This window comes from Balearica regulorum, chromosome 1, assembly GCF_011004875.1.
Source record: "Balearica regulorum gibbericeps isolate bBalReg1 chromosome 1, bBalReg1.pri, whole genome shotgun sequence".
NCBI classification, from domain to species: Eukaryota; Metazoa; Chordata; class Aves; order Gruiformes; family Gruidae; genus Balearica; species Balearica regulorum.
This window is the reverse complement of record NC_046184.1, coordinates 146507018-146534265: the sequence shown is the minus strand read 5'-3', so window position 1 is coordinate 146534265 and position 27248 is coordinate 146507018. Positions and strand designations below refer to the sequence as shown.

The 27248-nt window shown below is 37.2% G+C and overlaps 1 protein-coding gene across 2 annotated transcripts in view; it reads left to right on the top strand.

Moving 5' to 3' along the window:
* The window catches only part of MGAT4A (alpha-1,3-mannosyl-glycoprotein 4-beta-N-acetylglucosaminyltransferase A), an 80269-nt gene that overhangs the window by 26592 nt on the left and 26429 nt on the right, over window positions 1-27248 (top strand). For both annotated transcript variants that reach the window (XM_075737949.1, XM_075737960.1), the window contains 7 exons: window positions 3509-3676; window positions 6184-6324; window positions 8388-8521; window positions 18870-18916; window positions 19517-19630; window positions 20279-20354; window positions 21805-21919. In XM_075737949.1, coding sequence (XP_075594064.1) covers window positions 3509-3676; window positions 6184-6324; window positions 8388-8521; window positions 18870-18916; window positions 19517-19630; window positions 20279-20354; window positions 21805-21919 — 795 coding nt within the window. The remainder of the gene's footprint in view (window positions 1-3508; window positions 3677-6183; window positions 6325-8387; window positions 8522-18869; window positions 18917-19516; window positions 19631-20278; window positions 20355-21804; window positions 21920-27248) is intronic.

The following is a 27248-nucleotide window of genomic DNA, read 5'->3' as shown; positions in this document are numbered from 1 at the left end:
AGTCTGTAGTTCCCTGGGTCTTCCTTCTTGCCTTTCTTGTAAATTGGAATAATGTGGGCTAGCTTCCAGTCAGCAGGCACCTCCCCAGACTCCAAAGACCTTTGATAGATGATCAAGAGGGGTCCTGCCATAACATCTGCTAGCTCCTTCGATACTCTGGGATGAATCCCATCAGGCCCCATGGACTTGTGAACGTTAGCTGATACAGTTGGTCCCTTACAATTTCAGTGTACACTAATGGAAAGTCACTGTTCACACACCTGTGGTCCTCTGATTCAGGGGACTGGGCAGCCCAAGGTCTATCAGTACTATTAAAGACTGAGGTTAAAAAAAAAAAAAAGCATTGAATACCTCTACTTTATCTTCATCCCTATTAGTCAAATGACGATAGTCAACGTGTATTGGTCCAATGTTTTCTTTAGACCTCCTTTTGCTATTAATGTACTGAACAAAGCCCTTCTTGTTGTTACATACAGCCATGGCCAGTTTCAACTCTAATTGAGCTTTTCATCATACATACCCATTTCATAAAGACTGCCTTAAATTTCTGGAGAAACTTCTATAGTCACTTGCAAATTTTGATTCCCTCTTCCTTGTGAGGAAAGAAGTGAAATTCAAAATTACAATGGGACTTTTGTGTAATATAGTAACATGTTCTTCTCAAAAAGTTCTAATTTTTTTATTAAAAGATTTAGCTTTCAAATTATTTCGTATGTTGGAGATGGGGGTAAAAAAAGCAAATACCGAACTTGAGCTAAGTCAAAGTTTAAATAAAAATAGATCCTTAAATTGAATCTTGTGGGGTCATTCCCAAGTACTTGGGAGTCAAGAACTCTGAAAATTCAAATTAGAGTATTTATAAACTCCTGATGCCTTAAGAGACGTTTACTTTTCTAAAGTCTGAGACAGGTGGTAACCACTTTTGGTGGTACTGTAAGAGCCTAAGAAGTATTTTCTCCTTTGCAAGTGCATTTCAGTATAAAATGAATTTTTATGTTGCTGCTGTTGTGGCTTTCTGTTTGTTTTTAAGTAATAAATATCTGAGCAGTTTATCAAAGCTTTGAAGTACTGCAAGTATGCCAAAGATATAACTGTTAGAAATTTAAATTTAATTTGGTTTGTTTCAAAGTACAAGCAGTCATAAAAGTACCAAAAGGCCAAATTGCATATTAATCTTCAAATACATGAAAAGTGCTAGCTCTGATAGGTTTAGAGATGTCAATGTTTTAAATGACTTAAGTTCTTGCAAAGAACATTTTTTATTTCATTTTGTGTAAATAAGTAGAAAGATACTCATAGAAAGTGGATGTCAAAATATGATTATATTTGTAATGTTAGCATTTGCTAGTTTTACTTGGCTGAACAATATTGTGACCTAACAAAATCGGTCATACATTTTTGAACGATGGATTTCAGGAGTTTGTGTCTTTTAGAGCAGCCTCTTTAACCCAGATATGTCTGGTTAAAGCAACTGAGAGAAGCTGACTACTCTGAACTAATCAACTAGTATTTCTTAAAGGAATTCATGCTTTTGAGATCTTAAATACCATAAAAGCGATACCAGTACTGCTCACTGGGAGCCTCAAAACTGAACTACTTTGTAATACTTCTACAGATGATGATACAAGTGATGCACAAATGTAATTGCTCACTGCATGCAAAAGGAAAATAAAACAATCTGATGCCCAGTCTGTTTCTGAGCAGTGATCCTGCGTCCCGGCAGCTTCCCCAGTTATATTCAGAGCATGATATTACATGGCAGGGAATACCCCTCTGGCCAGTCTGGGCCAGCTGTCCTGGCTGTGCTCTCCCAGCTTCTGGTGCACCTGGCAGGGGGTGAGAAGCTGAGAAGTCCTTGACTGAGTGTAGGCACTACAGCTACCTAGCAACAACTAGGTAAACATCAGTGTGTTATCAATATTGTTCTCGTACTAAATCTAAAATACAGCACTATACCAGCTGCTAGAAAGAAAAATTGACTCGATCTCAGCTGAAACCAGGACAGTATGGGATATCATTTGCGGCATTGAGTGTGGCATCTACACTAATACAATTCTATATTCATTTCACTGTTAAAATGTTTTGTAACCTTACTGTAACTAGTAGACATGGTACCAAGGAATCTTTGATTTCTTTGGGTTATCATTGGCAAGTAAGAATGTCCTTCATGCCAGAAACTCCAGAAAATTTTCCTGGCTGTGTCAATACTGCTGACTAAAGCACCAAGTCCTGTTTCAAATAGCAGTCTGGATTCAGTCGTCAGTGTGTAGTGTGCCTAGCACTCTATCGTGGGCCAGCATCTGTGTTCTGGGTTTGTTGGCACAAAAGCCATAACCATCTGGTTTTAATGGAAAAAAAATAAATAAAAAGGATAATAAAGCTGGCAAGGGAAATGTTTTTAAGAGGTAGTGAACTATGTTTTTATTTTTCTGTCTTCAAAACAGAGGGCGTTTTATCTAATTGTGTTTTCTAGACATAATCAGAACAGTACATCCCAACTACAAAAAAGAAAATAAATGTAAACTGAAAGAAGTTGAAGGAAATGCAGCATTATTAACAAGGGAAAGTTGACTGTCTTTCCTTTTTTACCTCGTGTTACTGCAATGTATCAACAGGAAGAGATTCGAATTACTTACAAAACTTCTGCTTCCTTATTACTGCAATACTAAAAGGCTAGGAATGGATAGGTAAATGACAAAAAAAGATATGCGTATGGATTACAGCTGTGTTGTTGGAATATTTATTACAAGGTATAAAATCACTTAAGATAATCCAGTCCGTATCTGTAGACAGGCTGAAGGAGAGTGATGGTGGTGAGCAGGTGATTCAGGGAAATGACCAATAGAAGAGGGAAAAATGCACAAACCAGAGATACTTTCTTTGTTGGGTGGCAAGGGCATAGGCAACATATCAGCAAATGAGTTTTGGTGTTTCCCTCTCCCTGTTGGTCTACTTTCAAAGAATACATGTGTGTATCTACATTAGCAGGATCTTGATCAAAATTTTGTTCTTGCAAGGCACTGACAATACCATTAAGTTAAAACCTGAGTTTGAAATTGTTATGTCTGAAATATTGTCAAGTTCCACTCATTCTTACAAAGTGTTCAGAGGGGGCTTTTGAAAGGCATAACCTGTGCTTTTGTAAGGCACCACTCCTATTCTGCTTCTTCAAAGAAAGGGTTTGTGGGCATCTGTTCCAAGAAAAGATTCAGAATTGCCTTATGGTGCTGAGTAATGGGAACTCAAAGGTTACGCTTGTCTGTGGCTACGGTGAGGGGCATACCCCCTCTCAATGCCTACTTTGCATCCCTGTCTGGTGCAGCTCACTCTTCCCTCTGTATGCTGCGTAAATGTTGAAGTGCCTAACTTAGGTGGGGTTGTGCTGGGCTGTACCCTTCTTGGTTGAATTGCAAGTGCTGCATAGCTGAGCAGTCCCTGACCCTTGTTGGATCTGTCTGTAGGTGCTTGTTTCCAAAAATAACCAGGATCCTCTTTTTTTTCTCTCTAGAAAAATTGATTGCATATCAACGGGAATTTCATGCTTTGAAGGAACGTCTTCGTATAGCTGAGCATCGCACTCTGCAACGCTCTTCTGAGCTGAATGCTATCTTGGAGCAGTTCAGGCGTGCAGTAGCAGAAACAAATGGGAGTAAGAATGCAATGAATAATTTTTCAGGTACATACTGTGATTGAGCTGTATTTTATAACTCTGCACTACTAATATCTCTTCTTACTACTATAGAGCAAGAAATTAATACCAAGAAAGCCGAATGAAACTGTTTAGCAGTGCGAGTAAAGAATCTGTAATACATTATATCTGGTGGGGAATTTTTTCTTTTTTCCAATTTCTATTTTTAATGATCCACCCACTCTTCATTCTTATGACTTTAGGGACTGAATACTTATTACATGCCTGCCTCCAAAAGTTTGGAACTTCTGGTTACTTATTTAGCATACTGAATATATTTTGACAATAATTTACATCACTTTTCAAATAGAGCTTGAGGGAAAAGATGAGCAAATGGTGTTTAAGAAATGGATGAACTTGAAGCAATTAAAATATGTTTAAAAGTCAGCTGGAAGATGTAAAAATGTACAGGCTATCCAAGGTATTGGTTATGATTTGTAAAATGTGCAGATAACGTCCTTTTTAATAACTGGTGATTAAATGTTGAACTGGTAAAGTCTTCCATAAGTTTTTACCCATTTCGGAGGCAGATGCTCAAGTTTACTAAGAGCTGTGTGTGGCAATATTAGAGAATGCCTTTGCACTACTCACCAGTTTTGAAGTTAACTTTAAAAATCACACTATCACTGCTTTAGTCACTCTGACTATTCTAGATGGAAAATGAATAACAATAAATATAAACTTTCTGGTGAGAGGTCTGATTTGGCAGAAATTTCACTGTATCACCCTCATAAGGAATATAAGTGCAAACATTGCGCAAATCAAAAAACTGGATCAAACTTTTTGAATCTCTTATCTACTTTCATTTGTGCTATGGGTTACTATCTTCCACAGAATTTTCTTTTTTTTGAGGGTGGTGGTGGGTGGGGGTAGGTTTATAATTATAGGCCCTTAGTGCTGATATTAAGGATGAATTGCTCTGTCTCACTAATGGACTATCCAACTTGATTGCCGTACTTCCCTGGATCTCCAGGAACAGTATGGATAAAGGTTACATTTAACATAGCCTGTGACTCTTCCTCTTCTGTATGGTATGTTTTTGCTCTTAAAGTGAACAACAGAGGAAGTCATATAAGTTTGATACTGGATTTGTGATTAAGTTATTACTGCATTTATTTCAAAAAATGAGTTAGCTTGCTTAGACAGTATAATCATAGGGAGTTATTGTCTTCTGATGCACCTGAAGTTACTGATTCAGATTTTAAATTTTCTACCATGTTTGGATCCCAACTGGGACATCGTCTTTTTTCCCATGTGAAGCCATGATAGGAAGTCAGCTGAAGTCTTTTTGTGTCAGAACTTAGTGTAAGTTTAATGTATGCATAATAATATGTAGTATTTGCTGTCTTTGAAGCAGAAAGAATTCCAGATTGTTTTATGTAAATCATTATTCATGCAAACAGCTGTCATATTTTGAGAGAATTTTTAGTCCAGCTTTTGCAGTTGAAGCTAAAGGAAATGTTAGCAGGAAAAGTAAAATTTACCTGTATTAGAATCTATCAAAATTAGCGTCTCTACTTATGACATCTATTTACAAAGCATTTTTCAAGATAAGTGTTTAGGAATTTTTTTTCATCCAGAAATAAATATTAAAAAAACCCCAAACAAACCAAACCCACAACAAAACCATTCTAGCTTTGTCAAAGCTACATTCAGAATCTGAGAGGAATGACATTTATGGCATTGCTTTTCTCACTTCTACACAATTCAGTATTTTCTCAGAAACTATGAGTACAGGTTTTTACTTAACCTGATATTGTAAAGCCCATAAGTTTTCAAAGGTCCATATGCTATCATATTTGTCATTTGAAATAAGAGTTGTTTTCACACTTGCTGTACGAAAATCAACACGCACAGCAGGGGAATTTAAAAACTGTTATTTGCAACTTTGAGAGCCACCTGGACATCCTGAGAGGCAGTTATTCTAGAAAGAGCAAGAATTATTTTAAGTACTCTAATGGACTAAATTAAATTCATGTTATCATTCATTTTATTGCAGAAATACTCAAAATCTTAAGTGTATATTTAATGCTATTTTTTTTTTGTACCTGTATGTGCAGTGTATTCCGATAGATATTTGTAGCTTTGAAAAGTTATTTGCAGTAGCATCACTACATGGTGATGAGCTCTGTAAGCATAAGTAAAACATAATCTAGGTAAATAAGTCTCCCATTTTGATTCATTGGGAAAAAAACCCACAACTAAATAAATGGAGCGTTCTTTACTCCTGTGATTAAACACTAAATCTTGTGTGATCAGGTAAGTATTGTCTATACCTGTAGCAAGGTTGCTGAGTGGAAAATAATCTTGGCTATAGTTTATTTCAAAAATTAAACAAGAAAAGACTTCTTTTGTACACAAGATATAGTGCCTTAGTAAAATGCAGTTGTTCTGTTTTTCAGTTAGGACCAAACCTGGAATTTTGTATTATTTACCACTGCATAAAACTTCATATTGTTTGTTTTGTGCATTACTGATTTAATGTGTGTTTGCAGATGAGACGTTGAAATTGTTAAAAGAGCTAACAAGCAGAAAATCTCTTCAAGTGCCAAATATCTATTACCATTTGCCTCATTTGTTGAAAAATGAAGGAAGCCTTCAACCTTCTGTGCAGGTTGGCCTTGGAAGGACAGGAGGTATGCTGATACGATGTTTGTTTTTTATTTTGTATCTGGAGGACTTTTTCATTTTGGTAATATAATTTACTGCATTACTTGGTAGATGAAGGACATCTCATTTAACTTGTGTGATATTGATATCTGTTAGAATTCGCACTGAATCCAAGATGAAGGGAGTTTGGCTTCAGCTTTGCTCTTTTCTGCATAATCTCAATCACACGCCATCCCATGTTAAGGTACACATTAAGAAGCATTTAGTTTGGATGAATTTTCTGTAACTAAGTAAAAGGGAACAAAGCTCAAGTGTGACAGATTCTGAACTGCTAATGGACATATTCCTTTGGCTTTTCAGATTTGTGGGGCAACCGGGCATGGATATAATTATTTTAGAGTTGATGTTTCTGGTGTTTGGAACAATATATTCAATGTATAACTTAGAGTTGAGAGAACTAGGATAATCAGATATAATTCCACCAATAAAATGTGGACATTCATTGGAGGGGGAAAAATTAGCATTGTGCTGCAATACTGTTGATCCTCCCTTTTTTTTTTCTTCTTTTTTTTTCTAATCCTCACAAATTCTGAACATTGATCATTAGTATAGCTCCGTAGAATCCCACTCTTGGAGCTATAGAAAATCAATAGCATAAAGCCCAGGCATGCTGATATACCTCAAAGCATATATGTGTGTGTCTGAGCTTGAAGGCCCCACCAATGAATCTTTGTTTCTCTGTGTGCCATCTGACTTCGATGGCCTGTGTTATTGTCCTCTAGACCTTTCTTTTTTTCTTTTCTCCCCCTCCTTGCTTTTGAAAGAAGCCTTAGTTACTCCTGGCCTGGTTTTTTTGGGGGTTGGGTTGGGTTTTTTTGGTAGCTGGTTTTTTTTAATTACTTCAATAAGTTTGCTCCTTCTTTTAACAGAAGGCTTGCCTGTGTGACGAATACGTAGGCTCAAGCCATAGGGTTATTTTTCTGACTATAAATGCCATTTATTTCAATGTTGTTATTCAGGAAAGAAAAGGCTCATATTCCTTTATTGTTTTAAGTGAAGCCTGTATTATATCCCACTGGGAATATATAACAGAAGTTTGAAATTACAAAATAGAAATTGGAATCAGGTTTATTTAATTAAAAAGAGGGAGGAAATTCTGAGTTAAAATTATTTTCCTATCTTCCCCTTTCCTGGTCACTGTGCTTTCTGAGTATTTGTTTTAAAAATTCAGAGCTTGTTAATGTGTAGTTGCTAGGCAAAGCAGGCTCTGTAAGGAAGGATAAACAACATTTTTAATAGTAGTTTGATTTTTATATATTTGATGTGGTAAATCATTTCACACAGATGGCTCAGAATGCTGGTGCTGACTTCATGAAGTCTGGTTTATCCTTTTACTGTGTTCCTGCTTCTATCTGCTGTGTTCCTAGTAGGTAGACAGCCTTGGGTACGAGATGGGGTGCAGAAGAAAGACTACGGGAAAGTTAAGGAACACAGGAGGCAAATGGCCAGCTGAAAGATGATGTTAATAGCATGATAGCTGGGGCCAGATTGCTTTGTATTTGAGGTGATTTTAACAGGGATAAGAGATTTCAGTGAGGAATTTCCGGGCAATCCAGATGAGCTGGACTTGTTTTTCTAGAAGAACCTAAATAAGGTGCAACGGAAGTAATAGAGTTTTTTTCAGCAGTGTAATTTTAAAAGACAACTTCTGAGAAGTTAAATACTCGAGTTGTGAAGAATGGTTATGCCAATTTGAAAATAAAACTAAGTTAGGGAGTTTAATCACTCTAAGTCTTGGTGCACCCTATCTGATTAATGCCCTGGTTGTTGATTATTACCTATGCAATAGTCTGGCATGTCTAGGATTACTTTTTTTTTTTGTTTGCTGTGTTTGCTCTGAGTGGTGGTGATTATGTTAATCATGCTCATGATGATGGGTGGTATATTTTTAAACTATTTTTAATTACTGTTATCTACATCTTTCAACTCTTTGCATTTCTTAAGCAATGCTTTATTGTGAGAGAGTATTTTTTTTTCTATCTTGTGTATGAAATCACTGAAAGTACCTGTCTGGTTTGTTTGATTTCAGTTTCCATTGTAATGGGAATACCTACAGTGAAAAGAAAAGTCAAGTCTTACCTTACAGAAACTCTCCACTCCCTTATTGATAAGCTGTCTCCTGAAGAAAAACTGGATTGTGTTATGGTTGTCTTTATAGGAGAGGTAATCACTTAAATATTTTTATACAATTTCTAACCTGCCTTTAATTACAAGTACCACTCCTTTCAGGAATTGATGAGGATCTACTTTTTCTTCAAGATGTAGACAGATGACTGACTTCTCCTTCCATGAAAAGGGGACAGTGTTAGTCCTGTGTTTCTGAGAGAAATGATCCTGAAGACGATCACAAGACTTTGCAAAAATATTTTTACGAGAGAATTATATGAAAAATTGTATTTTAAAAGGATTTTAGTATTTTCTTGCTGACTTTCTTTGAGAAATCAAATTGACAGTGTTTAAGAGTCATAGTCGTGAACTGTAATCTCTTTGTGCTAAGCACTCTCTTTTAATTCTTCTATTTTTTTTAGTAGTTCGATCTCACTCCTTTCTTGTAAATTTGACATTTTTACTAGAAAACAAGTTGAAAATTAAGGCTAATGGCCTTCTGCAAACAGCATGAACAGTGTAAACAGATGAGCTAGTGAATATAGATGCATTATGGTTGCTAAATAGAGAGATCTGCATATTCATTTACTGTATGGATATTTCTCAGTAATGTAATTATACACAGTGAATTTCCATACTGGAACTTCAAGGAATTCTAAAATATCTCAGCTGATGTGATATCTAATCACCAATTTAAATAATTACTAGAATTTCTTCACAGTAAACTGTGCAATTGTCCCAGTAACTGACATATGTCTGTGTTCTCCAATTTGTTAAAATAACTTTATTGCAGAGTAATTTGCAGGTATTCATTAGGATGACTAATAAATAGGCATGATTCATTATACCTCTATACTTAAAAATCTTTTTATTCCCCTTCACCGTGTAGCTAGTTCATAAGCTCATCAGATGACTTGAAACAAGCGATTCAAATCTCATAAACCTGCTCTGTATGAGAATTTGCTTTCAGAATAAACTGTAGGCTCTAGGTTTAAGAAACTATGAAGTCCACATTCAAATGGTTGTCTAGTATTTTTATTTAATATGTAATTAACAGGGGAAACATGCTTTTGAAGTATTTTATGTCATCATAGTGGAACAACAGACGTGTGTGTATATATATATACACACACCCCCCCCGAACATGAGAGAAATTAAAATACTTTTCTGGTATCTAAACATTTTTATTTTTTTTTTTTCCTGTGGGGAGATCTCACTTACCATGAAGAAAATGCATCTTAGACTTGTTCTAAATTTATCACAAATTATTGTCAGTCCACTTTGTTAATCAGTGACTGCGCTTAGCATGGTCTTTTGCACAAACAGTAATCAGTGTATATTGGAAAGACTATAAGCCCTTGATTTGACCAAAAATATCATAAAGACAAATCATTTCGGTAAGAATTAGAGACACTGCAGGTATGCAGAAGCATTTTGCTAATTCTGTACACTAGTGATTACATCTGACTATGCAATAACTGATCAGCCATTTGTTCTTGGAGCACTAGTCCATATGTTACACTTTCTTACATATTACTTATTTAAATCTTACTCTGTCTTTTCATGTGTATACAGTTCACTTAGGCTAGAAAAACTTGCATATCTTGAATATCTTTTACTGTTACCGTGTCATCTCTTTATGTAAACAGTGTCTGCTAAATTAAAAGATGTTAATCTTCAGTAGTGTTCTCTGTTCTCCTCCTTTGGAGAATCTTTTTTTCTTTATTATTTCTTTGGAAAAGTTTCTGTACTGGTTGGGTTAGCGTGACACGAACACCCCACAAGGTACCAACCTCTGCACTGGCATGAGCGAAGCCTTAGCAAATTAAGCAGTGAGTGCACATACTGGGTCACACCTTGCCAAACCTGTTTTGGATGTATTAACATTGGAGTGCAATGTGGAAAACTTCTCCAGCAAAATAAACAAGACTGTATTTTCACCTCTTCTTGCTCTGGGCCTGAATTATAGATCTCTTTGTCCAGCAGATCTCTTGGTAGAAAACAAAGGAGTATTTTGTCTCTCTTGCTCTCAACCCAGCTGTATTATATCATCCTAGCTACAGAGATGTTCCATGCTTTCTGCTAATTGTTGAAAACTTGAGAGCCACCCCTTCCTGGTGCTGCCCTGGAGAAGTGTATTCCTAGTCCTCAAAAGATCTAACTGCACATCTTGAGTTGGAGAAAGACGAGTAGATCTTAACATATACATACATATGAATGTATGTAATATATTTATATTAAAAAAAAATCAAAGCTAGGCAGGGCTGTTGTGCCAAATGAGGTGATTTTAAAGGCCTACACAGGTGGTAGTCTTTGTTTTGGACATCTTGCTCAAAACTGATCAGGATGAACACAGCTTCTAGATATATTGCCAATTCTTATATCTGGAAGGGTAGCTAGGTCTGCCAGTGAGAAACTGAGATATTTAAGCTGCCGTTGCAGTCCCCACTTTTTTGGTACCTAAGCTTTGGTACCCAAAGAGTATGGACTGCTGATACTGGACACCATCATAGGATTTTACGCTCCTCTTTTCATGGCAGTGACTAGCAAAGTTTTTATATGGGATTAAACCGGTGATAAAAATCTTTCTTAGATCTAAGAAAAGATCCTTGACAGGATTTGAAAACTTCCATGTACAAACACGAGACAAACTTAGTGTCTCAGCACAAAGATAAAATTCAGGATTGTGCTCTTTTCTCAAGCCCTAGATGTGAATCACTGAAGTGCTTTTCTATCTATAAGATACCTTCTGAGATGGATCTAGGCCACAGTAACTATCTGATGCTTCTGGTAAGGGAACAGTACTGGTAATAGATGGAGTTGTGTCTGATCATCTTTGGTAACCTCTAGTGTATTTGTGATATGGAAAGTACAGTATTAATCTTATTTCAGAAGCACTGTAGCAGGTGACTTCATACCTGGATGATCGACTGAATTGACACTTTGGACAACACTATCAAATTTTGCTACTGTGGTCTGCCTTGGCCTAAAGATAATGAGGACAAGTTCCTTCTATCCTCCAGATAAAAATGACATACCATAGAAGGGTACTTTTGACTGTACACAGGAGCTACCTATCTTCTTCTGGAAAACAAACCATCTTGACCTTTTCAACAATTTACAGGCTCACCCAAGGACAAGAAAAAGTTTCTCTAGATTTCAAGGCCACATATGCTGCTTCCTCTCAGACTCTACAGATCAGGCTTCATCTGTGATATGCACAAAACTAGTGGAAGGCTGTATGACATTAACATAACTTGCATATGAATATCCTGTTTTGAATTATCCCTTGATTTTTTTTTTTGTTTTGTTTTGTTCTAGCTGGTCGTCTTAAAAGCTTAACTTGTTCTCTGATGTGGTATTGTGGTTCACATGACAATCCATATGGACATATGCCCTCACCACTGAGGAGCTGACATGCAGGGTGCAAGGGTAGGGAGAAACAAGAGTGAAGTGAAACAAGAATATACTTGTATTCCTGCTGTTGCAGCCAAAGGCTTTGCATTGTGAAGCCCTGTCCTGAACTGAATTGAGTTAATCACAAAAATGACTGCGGAGAGAAAGATATTTCTTACCTGTGTGGTCCCTTTCAGTATGGGAAGGATGAAGACATTAGCTCATGTAGGACACAGAGGCTACATTTTGCTTATGTAACGTCAGGCGGCTATGTTATGACAGTATTCTGCATTCCTGTTTTTTGCTTTGCATCTTGTTCTCATGTTCACTGTATTTAACTTGAACTTCCTGCCTCAGATCTGAGAGCAGACACCATATTCCTGAAAATAATTTTTTTCAGCTGCATTTGTTGAACTCCAACAGATATTATTACCTTTTTCTACAGGCTTTATTTATATCCTTACACTATTGCAACCACTGGAAACCACTGCTGCACTTTTATTCCTTCGGGCTTTTTCTTTGCTGCATAAATATCCAAAAATAGGTCCAAATGCCACTTTAGTGGCTGCTTTTTTCGATGTGAATTTTAATGCCTTGTATATAGGTAATTGTGTACTTGCACCATTTCAAGGCAAATACAGGTTTGCTTTGCCTTTCCTGGAGGCTGTTCAATTTTGCATTGTTTGTTATTATTTAAAATATATTGGAAAATTATTCCACCTCTATTCTGCAGAGATGATGATGAAAGATCAAATAAAATTGTAGAAATTAGTAAGCAATGAAATGACCATGCTTTGCAGATTGGCAAGGTTCTTTCTCAGGGATGATTTTTTTTTTTTTTTTTGGAAGATGTTCTTGAATAAGTTAAGACTTACTTAGAGTAGATTTCATTTAAGAATTAAGATCTGGATAATCTAACAGGCTAGATAAACCACATTGTTTTGAATGTACTGTACAGTTAGTGTCTGAATTTTCCCCCTCTTTCCCTGTAGCTTCTTTTCTTGAATTTATAGTATTTTGGTATTCGCCATATTAATTTCTTTTCCTAGTGGCTTGTGAAAAAAAAAATCTGAATTTTAGTGCCATCTTTGCTTCTGTTTGCACTTCTCTTCCTAAAACGGACTCTTTTTGACAACTGAAATTGAAATTTATTCCAAACAGAGGTTTGGTCTGTTAAGGCAAGATCTGAGATTCAGAGAAGATGATGATGATCTAGAATCATCTAGTCCAACTCCCTTGCTCAAAGCAGTGTCAACTGCTGAAAACTTGTACAGAGCATTTTACAGAGCATTTCAATATGCATCTTGAAAATTATAGCTTTAAAAAAGCTAAGGTTGCAAGTCAAACTTCCAGAACAAGAAAATGCTACAATTACATTGCCTGTGAACAGTATCATGGCATTCAATCATGTTTTATTTGCTTTTTTGTGTTTTGTTTGGGTTCCCCCCCGCCCCGCCATGTGGAGAACCTAATGTGAAAATAAAGTTTTTCTCTAGCCAAGTGCCAATGTTGACTCACACAGTTTAATTTTTCATGGCAGTTGCGATTTTTTTATATTGCCAAAGTCCACCTTTCAGCACTTCTGATCACATCAAGCGGACAAGTCATAGGAATGGGAGTAAGAGTAGTGCTTAGTGGCAAACTAAGGAAAACTTAATTTGCAATTTTTCCAGTATCACTAGATAAGTTGTTGCAGGAGGGGTGAGACAGGAAATAAAAGTGGGTCAGGAATCCCATGCTTTACAATGGTTTGTAGATGCCTGAACTTCAAGGCTATTTTTGTTTCTTCTAGCTATACCATGTCTTGTTGGTACTGCTAGAGTACAAGACCATGTCTTGTATGGTCTGATGCAAAGTGTTTGTGTGCTTGCTCTGCCTGTGTGTCAGCTTGGCTCCAGCCCTGTTTGGACTCATTGTTTGGCTCATTTTAGATTTTACATATGTGGATTAGAACTGATTCTCAGTTTGATATGGTGATACAGGTGCAATCTAGGTGCCACTAAATGAAATTAAGAGGCAAAATCTAAAACAGAAGAGTATTTTTAACTTCATACATAGCTAAGTTGTGGACCTCGTTGCTACTGGTTATTGTGAGATACAGGGGATTCGGTGGGTTCCGAAATGATTCAGGCAAATTCACAAAGATCCAGGAGGAACTATTGAATATAATGGGTGCCAGTCAGGCCTAGGAATTATAAACTGTTGATTACCAAGAACTGGGAGGTATATGAAGAGAAGGAAGGTTCATTCTGTACATACCCTGTTTATTGCACTCTATACCGCACTGGTGCGGCCCCATCTCAAGTACTGTGTGCAGTTTTGGGTGCCTCAATATAAGAAGGACTTCAGACTATGAGAGTGTGTCCAGAGGAGGGCAACCAAGATGGTGAAAGGCCTTGAGGGCAAAACTTTTGAGGAGCAGCTGAGGTCACTTGGCTTGTTCAGCCTGGAGAAGAGAAGGCTTGAGGGGTGAACTCATTGCAGTCTACACCTTTCCAAGGGGGGCAGCGGAGGGGCACTGCTGATCTTCTCTCTTTGGTGACCAGCGACAGGACACAAGGAAATGGAATGAAGATGTGTCAGGGGAAGTTGAGGTTGGACATTAGGAAGAGGTTCTTCACTGAGAGGGTGGTCGGTCACTGGAACAGGCTCCCCAGGGAAGTGGTCACGGCACCAATTCTGTCAGTTCAAGGAGCGTCTGAACAATGCTTTTAGTCATATGGTTTAGTTTTAGGTAGTCCTGCAAGGAGCAGGCAGTTGGACTCGGTGATCCTTATGGGTCCCTTCCAACTGGAGATATTCTATGATTCTGTGATTGCATCTTTTTTTCTATGCATCTGCTACTGGCTAAGACAGTAGATAGACCTTTGGTCTCAAATTTTTGAGAAACAGTCCACCTTCTGTCATTCTTGAAGGTGTGAAGTAGGTAGGATTTAACAGTAAAAACAGTTGATTCTTAAAACTAAAAATCTTGGTTTTGTCTGACAGTTGGCTAGCTGTTAATTGGAACTTTCTAACCTCTTGTTTTGTCTGCTAGCTAATATATTCTACTACTTTGCTATGCCCACACTTGCTCATAAAAATCAATAAAAAAAGATTAGAAAGTTCATTGCTGCTCTGGTTCTTTGTGTGTTTGTTATGAATAACAGTGTTTGTTCAGACAAACAGAATATTCGTGTATTTGACATGCAGCCTCACCTAAACTAGAGAAGGTACTTTAGAAAATTGTAGGGCAGCATCTTATAAAAACTGAGGAAATGTAAAAATTTATTTCACTGACAGTCTGAAACTTTAGTTTGTTCCACAATGGACTCTCAGTTTTCTTTTAGAGAGATTCATCAAAGCAGTCTTTATGTGTGTGTCATCAAAATTACTGATGGAGGACTTAAGGAGTTAAACCTTAGATGTTGCCGTGTTCACAGGATTATGAAACTTCACAGATTTTGTAAGCTAAAATCTTCTTTTCTTGCTGAAAGTGTAGATAGGCTCAAGATAGGCTCTTGGAGATCAGTAATTTCATATGACTAGGAAGAAAGAACAGGCGGAAAGATTTGAACTACTGATACTGAAATAACCACCCCTACTTATGCCTTTCACTAGTTCCCAGAGATCCACGTAACAGGACAAACTTGTTTGTAAGGCTCCATGTGATTCATTGATAAGATGCATCTTTGTGGCTGGTACCGTAAACTCTTTGGTTGTGGCCTATCATAGTTTTGCATTTAATCTCTTTAAAAGGATTAGTTGTTAAAATGTTAATTTTTGCTTCTTTTTCTTGGGTTCCAAACTCCTAGGGATTATTTAATCTTCAACCTTAAGAATTTTACCAAGGAAAAATTCTAGTTTTGTTATTGCCTTCTGATTTGATAGACAAAACCATTCAAAGCTCTAGTCTCACAGGTTGTGCTGCTTTGGTTGGGTTCACCAGTGACATTTCCTTTCAGTAGCTGCAAGCAGCACTGATACCATGAAACAGAATTGAAGTCCATCTTAGCTGATCCAAAGTCAACCTGGTATCTACCAGGTGGTCTTCACTTAAAGCCTGAAAAACAGTTCTACTTTGTCTTTCATGGATGACTTCCTTTTGATTAATTTGGATTTGCCTTGTCTTGTTAAAGGACTCCTTCATGTTATATGTAGTTCAGAATTATTTTCAGCTGTCTCATGTCCTGCAGGTTGATAAAGAGGACCTTAGGTCTTATTTTGTCAAGGTAGTAAATGCTTTCTTCCTCAAAAATGTGGAACAGATTTTGGTCAAGAATAGATTTTTTTTTTCTTCTTCTGTTGCTTTTCAGTTACTAGCTGAATTTATTGATGCTGTGTGGAAGATCCTTAGGTTAGAGCAATTATCTAGCTATTCCAGATTTCCTTCCATTGCTACCCTGAAAAGTCTTCTGTATAGTTAACCCTTCCCTTGGGTATAGTTACAGCTTGATCAAATTTATTGCATATTCTCATATTTATTTCATGAGGTTGTATGAAATAACTTACAAGTGCCAGTTTCCTGGGACGTGTCCACAGCTGAAGGGTGTTGGCAAAGATCCCACTTTGTGTTAGGCTGGGTAATAAGAGAAGTTGGTTGCCTCTGGAAGTTCTGATGTGGAAAGATGGCAATTAGCCTGCTGTCCTGAGGGGAAGAGTTTGATGTTGAAATCCTGGTTCTGAATCTCAGATGCTGCTGTTAGATATAAATACAACTGCTTATTTAGAAATAATGGCAGGATAGCAAGTCTTTTGCACTTGCTCATGTGAAAATGGCATCAACTCTTTTAATCTCAATGTTCTTTTTCATTCTAAAAGTGGCATCTCCCTTTGCATTGTGCTGATGCAGTGATTGTTGATTCAGGAGGAAGGTTACCTACTAAACCAGCAGTGTTATTTGCTCTATCTTGTGATCAGTGCAGCTAGACCAGACCATCTTGACTTTGTGTGACAGCAGCACAGATTACAATATGAGATTGGAAGTCTACAGGCTACATCTCTGTAACATAAAGCTATTGTGATTGCAGCTCTGACTGGGAAACTGCCAATCTTTTGTGTGAAGGACACAAATAAATAAGGGGAAGAAGGGAAAAAACCCTCTTATTCCAGACATTTGGGTTTTTTTAATTGGGGTGTGTTTTGTATAAGTGTGTAAGGTTTTAAAAGGACTAGCAAGGCTTCATGGTGTATCTGCAAAATAGGTCAAAACTATGTTCACTTTAAGGAGACTTGCGCTAAGGCACAGGCTTGTGACCAAATATATGCTTCCAATTGGGATGTAGTTTGGCATTTATTTTAATATCTGGAAGACTGTATGGAAAGTATCTGTGTTTCTGCTCTATGTGTGTATGTATATATATTTTTATATGTAATTACAGTATGGACTGTTTAACAAGTATTTGAGTTATTAATGCTAGACTGGGTAATTGAAGTCTGGCATGACAACTGGAAATTCAAATTGTTTGTCTTTTTTCTGCTGACTAAACAACAATTTCTGTATTTTTAATATTTGAAAGGTAAAAAAAGAAAAAAGAAATGTTTCAGATAAAGATTGGTATACTAAAATTATTTTTAGGTAGTCACTAGGTCACTGATTTGCAACTGTTAAACATGGCAGAAAAAGTTGTGTCTTAAACTCCTTTCCAGTAATAAACTGAGTGAACAATCTGTATATGTACTTAAAGACATAGTGATACATCAAGGTCCATATGGATTTGTGAATCTGCTTGCGTGGAACTAACTGCAGGATGAGTTTTAAATTGTGTCACCTTATCTGCCTATTGGAACTTCTGTCCAGCACTAGGCACGGCACTTATGAAGAAAATATGTGTGAAAAATTTATGACAAATGTTTTCTACTCACATGTTCTTGTAGTATTTAGAACCTACTTTTGGAAGAAACCCACTGTTCCTTTTTGGAAAAGTGTGCGTCACTGGCATTATGTTGGATTTTGTAAAAATAAATCTTTAAAAATAGGAATGGTGATTTTTAAGATCAAAGGGTAAGCACCTTTATCAAACAAGATTAGTGGTTCTATAGAAATGCTCGGGGAGGGATTTATTCTCTGTGTGTATAATCCTTTAATGATAATCTGCATTACAAATTCACCAGAAAAAGTATGAACTGTTCCTTTGTTTCCAGCATTTTAAAGGCAACTATTTCTCCAGAATCTTCATGAGCCACCAGAATCTGGGTTGATTTATAGACTGTAAATTTTCTTTTGAAAACTGATAAATAGCATGTCAAATTATTAGATTAGTGACTATAACAAAGATTAGGATTTTCAGTCACATTTATGAGTTCACAAACTCTCTTTTCCTGAAATGCGTGTGTATGACCAAGTTAATTGGTTGAATAATGGGCCAGTTCTGGCAAGGTAGATAATCTAGACTTTTCCAGAATGTCATGATTTGTATTTTAACCCAAAAGTAATTTTTAGAATGCGCGCATCTTTAAGGTGATTTATAGGATTGATGGTCCCTCAAGTTTTATCTCTGATGCAGAAAAGCAGGAAAACAGCATATTAGTTGCTGTCTATGGTTGGGGCATCCACCTTTTAAATGTAAAGTTTAGGAGATGTATTTTTTGAAGAAAAGTGTGTGTTCAGTACTCTGTTTTCCAGAAAGCTTTCCTTGGCAATATTTTCATATACAGTATTATTATTATATAACAATGATATGAAGTTCTTCCTACGCAAACACTCAGTGATCATTTTGTCATTCAGAGCATGAGAGTTGCAAGAAAATTCCAACAGTTGGATTAGAACTGTCTGCTAAAAGCAGATATGAGGCAAATACTATTCCCCTCTGTTTACAAAATAATTGTTTCTTCTCCCATTAGACATAAGACATAGTTATGCGAGCGATGTGTTCCTACATTACTCAAATGTCTTACACGTTGAAATTGATTTTTCAAGTACAGCTACCTCCAATGTTTATTTTACTGGTTCTTTTAAACTGTTGCTCCAAAATTATTAAGCATTCTATTTGGTTTTTGTGTTTTGTTTTTTTTTTTTTTTCTTCCCCAGACTGATCTTGATTATGTTAACAGTGTTGTTGCAAGCCTGGAAAAAGAGTAAGTTGTCATTTTAATGGGGCACTTTTTAGCTTATTGGTGGGTTTGCTTTTTGTTTTTTCATAGATCAGGTTGTGATAAGTAATAAAAAGTATTCTGGAAGTATAAGATGATGCATTTTTGTTTCTTGGGTTTTGGACTTTCGAACAAAAAAATAGTTGACAAGTCAAGGGGCAGTGATTAAGTCAGTTAAATTGTAAAACAATAAATGGGATTAAACTATTTGGTGTACCAATAGTTTATATTGTAACATAAACAGATGGGATTGTTTTAACATGAATGGAAATTTGTGATGTCTGTGCTAGGGCATTATATTCCATATGTTCAAAGAGAACTATAGAAAAAATAACTAGGTTCTGGAAAAAAAAAGCAAAAGAAATGTTTAGAATCTAGTTAGAATTCTGATTACTGGGTGAGAGTCTATACTGCTCTGAAGATGATGTTGAGGAAAACAGTATTTTTTTATATACATTTATTTTACATGCCTCATTTGCATAAGTCATTTTTGTAACCAGAAATAATAACTGTACCAACAGAAAGCAAGCAGGAAGTCTACAGAACTCGGAATCTTTCATGTGATTAGGATGTTTCTGTTAACAGGTTTTCTACAGAGATCAGTTCTGGCTTGGTGGAAGTAATAGCCCCTCCTGCAACTTACTATCCTGATTTGACAAACTTGAAAGAGACATTTGGAGACTCAAAAGAGAGAGTGAGGTTAGCTTATTCCACCAGATCTTTTCCCATGTCCTCCCACACACACACTTTTCTTGTTTATGAAATGGCAAGTGGGATGTGAATTCTTGAAATGTTTTCGTACTGTATTTTTTGAAAGTGTGGGGATACTAAAAGTGTCCTGTGAATCCATCTCATTCCTATCTGCATGCTATTCTGTGCATGGTCAGAGCCTAATGCTATGCTTGGTTGAATTCATTTGGTGTTAAATTTTGAGAGGAGAACTGACACTTGATACATATTTTTTTCTATGTGTAGACTCTTTTGTTTACTGTTTTTGTTTCTGAAATGCAGTCTAAACCCCAGTAATTCCTGCTGAATTACCATTTAAAATGCACATGTGTTTTTAGTGTTTAAAATGCACATGTGTTTTTAGTGAAATGTCAGGTAGTTTGCACAAAATCAGATTCAAGTTAAATGAGTTTTATGTCTATATTAAAGCATAGGGTGAAATCTTTGGTTTTTTTTTTTTTTTCAGACAGAGGATTTCCTGAGGGAACAATGCCAAAAGCAGCTGTCCTAACATTTCACTAATATGTGTCTTTCTTCATAGTGAGATTTACTTAGCGTTACCAGTGTGCATTGAAATAACTTTTTCTCATAATACTTAAGCTTTTAATTTAATTTCAGATGGAGAACAAAACAAAACTTGGATTATTGTTTTCTTATGATGTATGCCCAGAAAAAGGGAGTTTATTACATTCAGGTAAATTTCTTTTCTTTGTTTTGAGACAATTTTGCAAATCAATCTCCAGAAATTATTCTGTTGGACGCATCAGAAGCACATACACAGAACAGAGATAACTTGAATCCATGGCTGAAAGGAGGGCATTAAGTATGGAAGTTATGGTATATGAGGAAGTAATTTGTGGAAGACACTGAAGCAGAAAGCAATTTGTCCTATGTTACTTATTTTATCTTAAGACGCTTAGTGAAAAAAGTGAAGGAATGCAGACAGCTTAACCACTGTTTTTAAATAGTCCCCCAAATAAGTTACTGTTGCGTTGCCCAGGCAAAAAACACCAGCATAGTTTTGAGTGAAAATCTAGCTAAAATCCATTTTACCTTTCTTTTGAAGCAAATGCAGCATCACTTTAATATGACTGTTGTGTATAGATAAGTGTTCAATGTGGTGCTAGACTTGTTTTCTTTTTCCTTTTTTAAAGAGATTTTCAAGAACAGAGGAAAGCAATTCTTCTTAAATTTAATTTAGCTCAGAATTGTTTCTATTGTGTCTTGCTGCTTTGAAATAGAAGGCTTACCTATAGATATTGCAGATTTAGTGAGTAACTGTGCTTATGATCTTTATTTAGATTTTGGTACTGTGTCATTTGGATATAAAGCCCCACTCATCTAGTTTCTACAAAGCTATGCTGACTACTCTCTGAGAGCTGTTGGAGGCTCAGCTCTCCTGGAGGCTGCACAGGAGGCCCAGCTCTCCTGGAGGCTTCAAAATGAGACAGTCTTTTTGAAACCAGGCAGTCACACAAATATTAGTTCCTGCACAAGGGGGGAGAGCATAAATACAATGGAGAAAGGACAGGAAAGGCAGGATCCTTAAAGCAGTGGCCTTACTTTGAATTAAAGGGATTGTAGCACCATGTGTTGGCAGTTCTGCTGCCCAGACTAGCTGATTAGTTTGGACTATGCACCTGTTCTTCTGTTGGACAGCTGGAGCCAGGTGAAATGAGTCCCACCTCTGTAGACAACCTGCTCTTAGCCTCTTGTCTCAGAGGAGAAATTCTTTCAGTGCTGTTAGGTGCATGAGTAAACTGAGTCATGTTTGTGTACAAATAATACAGGTATTCTACTTGTTCTACTGATGATGTCACTTAGTCTAACATTATTTCATGGATGATTTTTCTCTGAAGAGAGATGCTAGAAAAGCAATGTTCTGAAGTAATAAGTTGAGATACATTTGTGGATTCTTACTACAGAAGGATTCTGGATTAGTTCTCCACAAATAGACTGTGATTCCTACAATAGAATAGTTATTCTTGGCAATAGAAGCTAGGTTTTCTAGCAGCATTTGTGTTAAAAATATATGGCCGTGTGTTAGCAATATATTATAAATCAGTATTTCCTAGCAGTACATTTTCTTATTGCTTTGCTGGTGCTTTTTTATTTATGTTGATATCGCTGCTACCTTCCTCTAGCTTGAAGATGACATCGTTGTCAAGCAGAATTATTTCAGCACAATAAAAAATTTTGCACTTCAGCTCGCTTCTGAGGATTGGATGATTCTAGAATTTTCTCAGCTGGGTTTCATTGGTAAGAAAATATTCACTTCAGTGGTTTGAAAGAACACGTTCATTCTCAGACTCTGTGAATTAATAGTGATCTGACTTCAAAGCTATCTTCTTTGTATTGGAAATAGACCAAGAAGTAGAAATTCATTTGCCTTTTTTAGGAACTCTGGTTTAACTCGTGTTTGTTTATCAGTTGTTTCATATACTTTTGTATGACTGAGGCAAACTCAATCTGTTGGAAAAGAGAGCTTTTTTATAACAAAGTTAATTAATTTTTAAAAATACTAACAGTCAAACTGCAAACAATGACTTATGTTGAATTTAGCTGCCGTTAAAACAAAAGTGTCACTAAAAGACAAGTGACTGAAGTAAAAGAAAAAAGCATGAAAACTAACTCCACCTAAAACAACTTCATTGGTGTTTGTGCCAAAATTTCCAAGAATCAGCAAGCATCGGTTTGTCTTGGTTGCAAGGCCTGTTCTATCTCCACCTTTCTACTCCATCAAGGAGAAGTTATGACTGTCTGCTCCTAATTAGGTGTAGTTAGAGTCTACCTGTCATTTGCAATGAACAACAGTGAGAGAAGCTAATGCAGCATCTCGGGCTGTTATGGGTTGACTACCAGGGTGCTGCTGAAATTACTTTATGGTTATTTGGTCTTACACTAATATGTTTTTATTAAGAGGTACTAGAATTAACAGAAAAGCAATGAAAAAGAGGTTTTGAAAGGATTTTACAAATCAAAAGGTTATTTCATTACTGCAGTGATGTGTCATTATCTGTTTAAAAGCATTAAGCTGGAGATACGTGAGGAAAAGTGAAAAGCTAAGTCAGACTGTGGAGATACCTTTATGTAGTCAACACAAACGATTCCAATGCAAAGGCTGTAAATTGAGTGCAGAACAGGAGGAAAATCCTACGTGTAACAGATAAAGTGCAGTCCTGAGTTCTGTCATTCCCTCGGAAATTCTTCTTGTACTCTTGTTTTCACTTTGTATCTGCTTTCCAGAGAACGGCTTCATTTTTAGCTGTGACCCATAATGGTTGCAAATAGTGGATGTGCATCTAGAGTGCAGAACTGAGAAGGCTGGCAACTGTGTGAATGGCAAGTACGGTCCTATTTCCAGCTCAGCATCAGGTGTGCTGCGGAGGCAATAGTCCCTTGACTTTCAGGGTTTCAGAGATTCACTGAGTAGAAAGGAAAATAGTAGTTATCTCCTAACATGCTATGTTAAGGTACAAGACTTCTCTCGTCTGTTTGGGAGCCCCTTGCAACTCTCTGTGATTCAGCACTGCACAGACTGGTTGAATACCAACATCTGATTAGGCTTTGCTTCTACTTTTGAACAGTTCAACAGTTAAAATGTGGGTTTAAATGGGATTAGAGTTGTAGATCCAGTCTGAATTGCACTTTAAATGTATATTCTGTATGAAGTTCCTGAGCTATAGAAGTAACTTACATTCATTCTACGTTTGCATAGTTAAGTAGTAGAGTGTATTCACTCACAAATTTCAGTTTTGTAAGACTGACATGTCAAAATGAGCATAAAACCACCTTACAGTTTAGGACATGCACTGTCTACCCCATGAGATGTATTTCAGATCACTTATTATTTGTGTATTTCACACCCCTTTCTGTTCTCAGTGCTGCTATAGAGGGCACAGTGTTTAAGCCAGAAAGGGTAGGTGGATAGTTCTTCATACTAAGATTTGGCTTAATCACCTGCACAACTGTTTAAAATTATTTTAAAGTTGTTTTTCTATACTGTCTATATACTTTTTTTTTTGGGTGTAGCCTCTGAAAATAATTGTTAAATTTAGCTACTGCTGCTTGCATCCCTGTTCTTTGTTCCTTGTACCGTATTTGCTTGCCTCCTTTTAATTAGATGATATCAGTAGAATTTCAGATGCGTTTAGCTATGGCTACACATCTTAATGTTGATTTTCTACCTAGAAAATTAAATTAGATTTTTTTTCTCCCAATTTAACTACTTATCCTGCTTTTATGCTTTGAGAGAAAAAATAGTATACATGAAAGTGACTAGAACTTCTGGCTCTGAGACACAGTGGTGTGCTATAACCATATATTGCATAGAAATTTTATGCAAGTAATGTAGATTTGCCTCATTTCTACTATCCCTTATGGATCTTGATGCAGACCAGTACTATAGTAATTCGGTAATGTAAATAGCTATAGGAAGAGCAAAAGTAGTTGTTTGTAACTGGGGATGAGTTTTATGTGTAGATGTCTAAAAGAGAAAGTAGAGCACTGAATTGCCTAGATGCTACTGATTTAGAAATAATCTCTAAAAAACAGACATGTGGGTGATTCGCTGTAAGCTATTCATAGAACCACAGACTGGTTTGGGTTGGAAGGGACCTCAAAGACCATCTAGTTCCAACCCCCCTGCCATGGGCAGGGACACCCTCCACTAGAGGTTGCCCAAAGTCTCATCTAGCCTGGCCTTGAACACTTCCAGGGAGGGGGCAAACACTATTGGAAGCCTTGATCAGCTTGCAAGTTCTGTTAGGTAAAAATGGTTTTCGTCATAGTGTATTTCTGAACTGAAAATCTAATTTATGCAAGTACTACATGAGGAAGTGGCAAATGCAGCTATTTAGGCTGACAGCAGGATTATAGAATTCTGTCACCTATGCCACAGAGCAGAAGTTGCTTTCTTTGGATTTTTTTTGATACTGAAAGCATAGTCTTAAGTGCTGTCAAGTATCTAATAAATAATGGGTGAGATATGTGCTGTTTCCCTAAGAAGCTCTGTGGAAGGAGATGCACGTATTGCTTTTCTGGATTCTGATTTGCACTGCGGTCCCTGACACAACATAGGAAAGTCCTGTTAGCTTTTTATGAGAAATGTTGATTTGTCTTCCAACTGCCTGTGCGGTGAAGTGTTTTCCAGAGGATCTGCAATACTCTGCACTGTGGCTATAATGTCAGCTGTCACAAACTTTTAATGGAGCAGCCTCAAATCAGCCTTTTGGTTGTCTTACACAGTTCCTCTGAATCTTACCGTGCCCTGATGTTTTAAGGCCTGTTGTTCTGATCATTTTAAGTTGTTCTGATTAAAGTTTTGCTTAAGCAGTCCACATAGTTGAATTTTGGGGAAGAGTAGATCAAGTCAAATATTTGAGATTTAAATAACTTCAAAGAGGTTCTGGTTTTAATGCCAGTAATTTGCATATCATTAACAGGGAAAACATTAAAAGACTTCAACTATGGTTAGAATATGCACTTGCAGGTAGAAAATTATTGTTGGTGTAGACTGAATACATTCAACACAGTGCTTATGTGGAAGAATGCAAATTAATGATTTAGATATTTGCAGTTCAGAGAACCACAGAAAACAAAGTTTTTCATTTTGTGTGTGTCTTGTACTTCGCAACAAAATACTGAGAGGGCCAGAATAGTTCACTAAGGATAGCATTTGAATGGACTGAAAATCATATAGAAGCCTTGGCAGGGCACAATAGATAGCAGATGATGTTCCACAATATATTTTTTTTCAGTCCTGGCTCTCACTTTTATCAGTATAGATAAATAATATGGAGAAAGTCTTCCACGATTTGTAAATCTCTAGGGATTTATGGAGCAAGATTTTACCTTTTAGTATTAATTCCTTTGGACTTTGAAGTTTCTTTCCAAGGGTAGATTGCATGTGCCCAGAATCTGAAAACTCTGAAATTTTGTCAGCAGAATCTCCTTGATTTATGTGTGTTCTCATGCACTGTACCAAGTGCGTGAACATAGTGAAAGATGAGCCATTGCTTCAATTTGTTCACATTGCCTTTGGTTTGAGGCAGCGTGTGTTACTGCAGTTTTTGCTTTGGTCTCTTTGGCTTGATGATTTTTAACTGCATATTGGGGATAGCCAGTGGGCAATCTATAGGCTGGATTTGGATGGCATCTCAATGGCTCCATGGCTCACAGCATTTTCCTCACCTGCAGCTGCATGGGGGGCCACAGGAGTGCAGGACCTCAACAAATGCTGCTTCTTGTTCTTGGGCTTTGGCTATGCCCTAGGGAAGCCAGGCTGCTGCTGCTACCCTTCCTCAGGAGAGGCTTGGATAGTTAGGATTCAGAGGGGCTGGGGTGTCGGATCTGTGGAGTAGGAGTTGTACTGGGCTGTTTTCCATCATAAGGAGTAGCTGTGGACGGTCAGCGGTCCAGAGCTTTGAAGACCTGTTTTACCAGAGGCTTCACTGCAGAGGCCTGTTTTTGAGCTGATGTAGGAAGAGTGTTCTGGGGGAGAAAAGAGGGACATTGATCCACAGCAGTACTGCTGTGCTGGTGGTGTCCTGAGACAGAAATGTCATGAGGAATGCTGTGTTATACTGAAGGACAAGGAGCTGGGGGAAGGCTGTGCCAAGATGGGTGTGCAAGGTGGTGAAAGCATTTCTGCAAGCAGTGTGTGGATGTCTGTCCTTGATTACTGAAGGGAGAGGAGGGCTTGTCTCAGGAGCAGGGTGTTGCCTGGTAGTCTTTGCTCCAGACATCATGATGAATTAAAGTGAGAAGGCTTTGCCTGCACTGTTGAACCTTTCCATGGTGCTGGGCAGTGTAATGTAGGGAGGCCAGTTGGGTCTAAAGATGCTAGTTCAGGTACAGTCAGCTGATGCTTACCTAGTATATTCTGATTAGTTGCAGTCAGATGCATCAGGGACGTATCAGGGCATTTTTTTGTTTGTTTTGATTTTTTTTTTCCTATGGTGTGTCCTGCGACATCACCGTGTTAGCTGGATTATTCCCTGAGTCCGGGGTGGTTGACTGCATGGTTGACAATAGTATGCCAATCTGGGCCCAGAAGAATTTGCCGTATGGAAGTAAATAATGTTTGATGATACTCTGTTTCTATTTTAGGTAAAATTAGAATAATTTAAATTAAGGAAAACAGTAAATTCCTACTCTTACCTTCAGTCTTGTTCTCTGCTTATTTAATTGTAGGTAAGAATCCTGTACCTTAACGTTTAGGTTATAAGTGACAGGGTCTATGAGTGTCTTTTCACCATAGGTGACAACTGAAGACTGTAATCCTTGTGCTCTTCAGAAGATGAGCTAGTCAAAGGAAAAATGTACAGTATGGTTCTGTTGCTCTGTCCTTGGGTAGAGGAAGAAAAGGATTCCAGAGCAGCATGACTGCGTGCATACCTCCAGGAAGAGGATAAACTGTCTCTTCAGTCAGTCTGCTTCCATTGAGATTGGAGCAATAATGTGGGGATGTTTTTGTCTTCTGAGTTGCGTGGTATTGTGCATCTCTTTGACATCACATGGAAAGGTCCACTTCCTATGGAAGCAGGTGTGACTGACAGACTACTTCAGCAGGTGTCATCTAGAAATG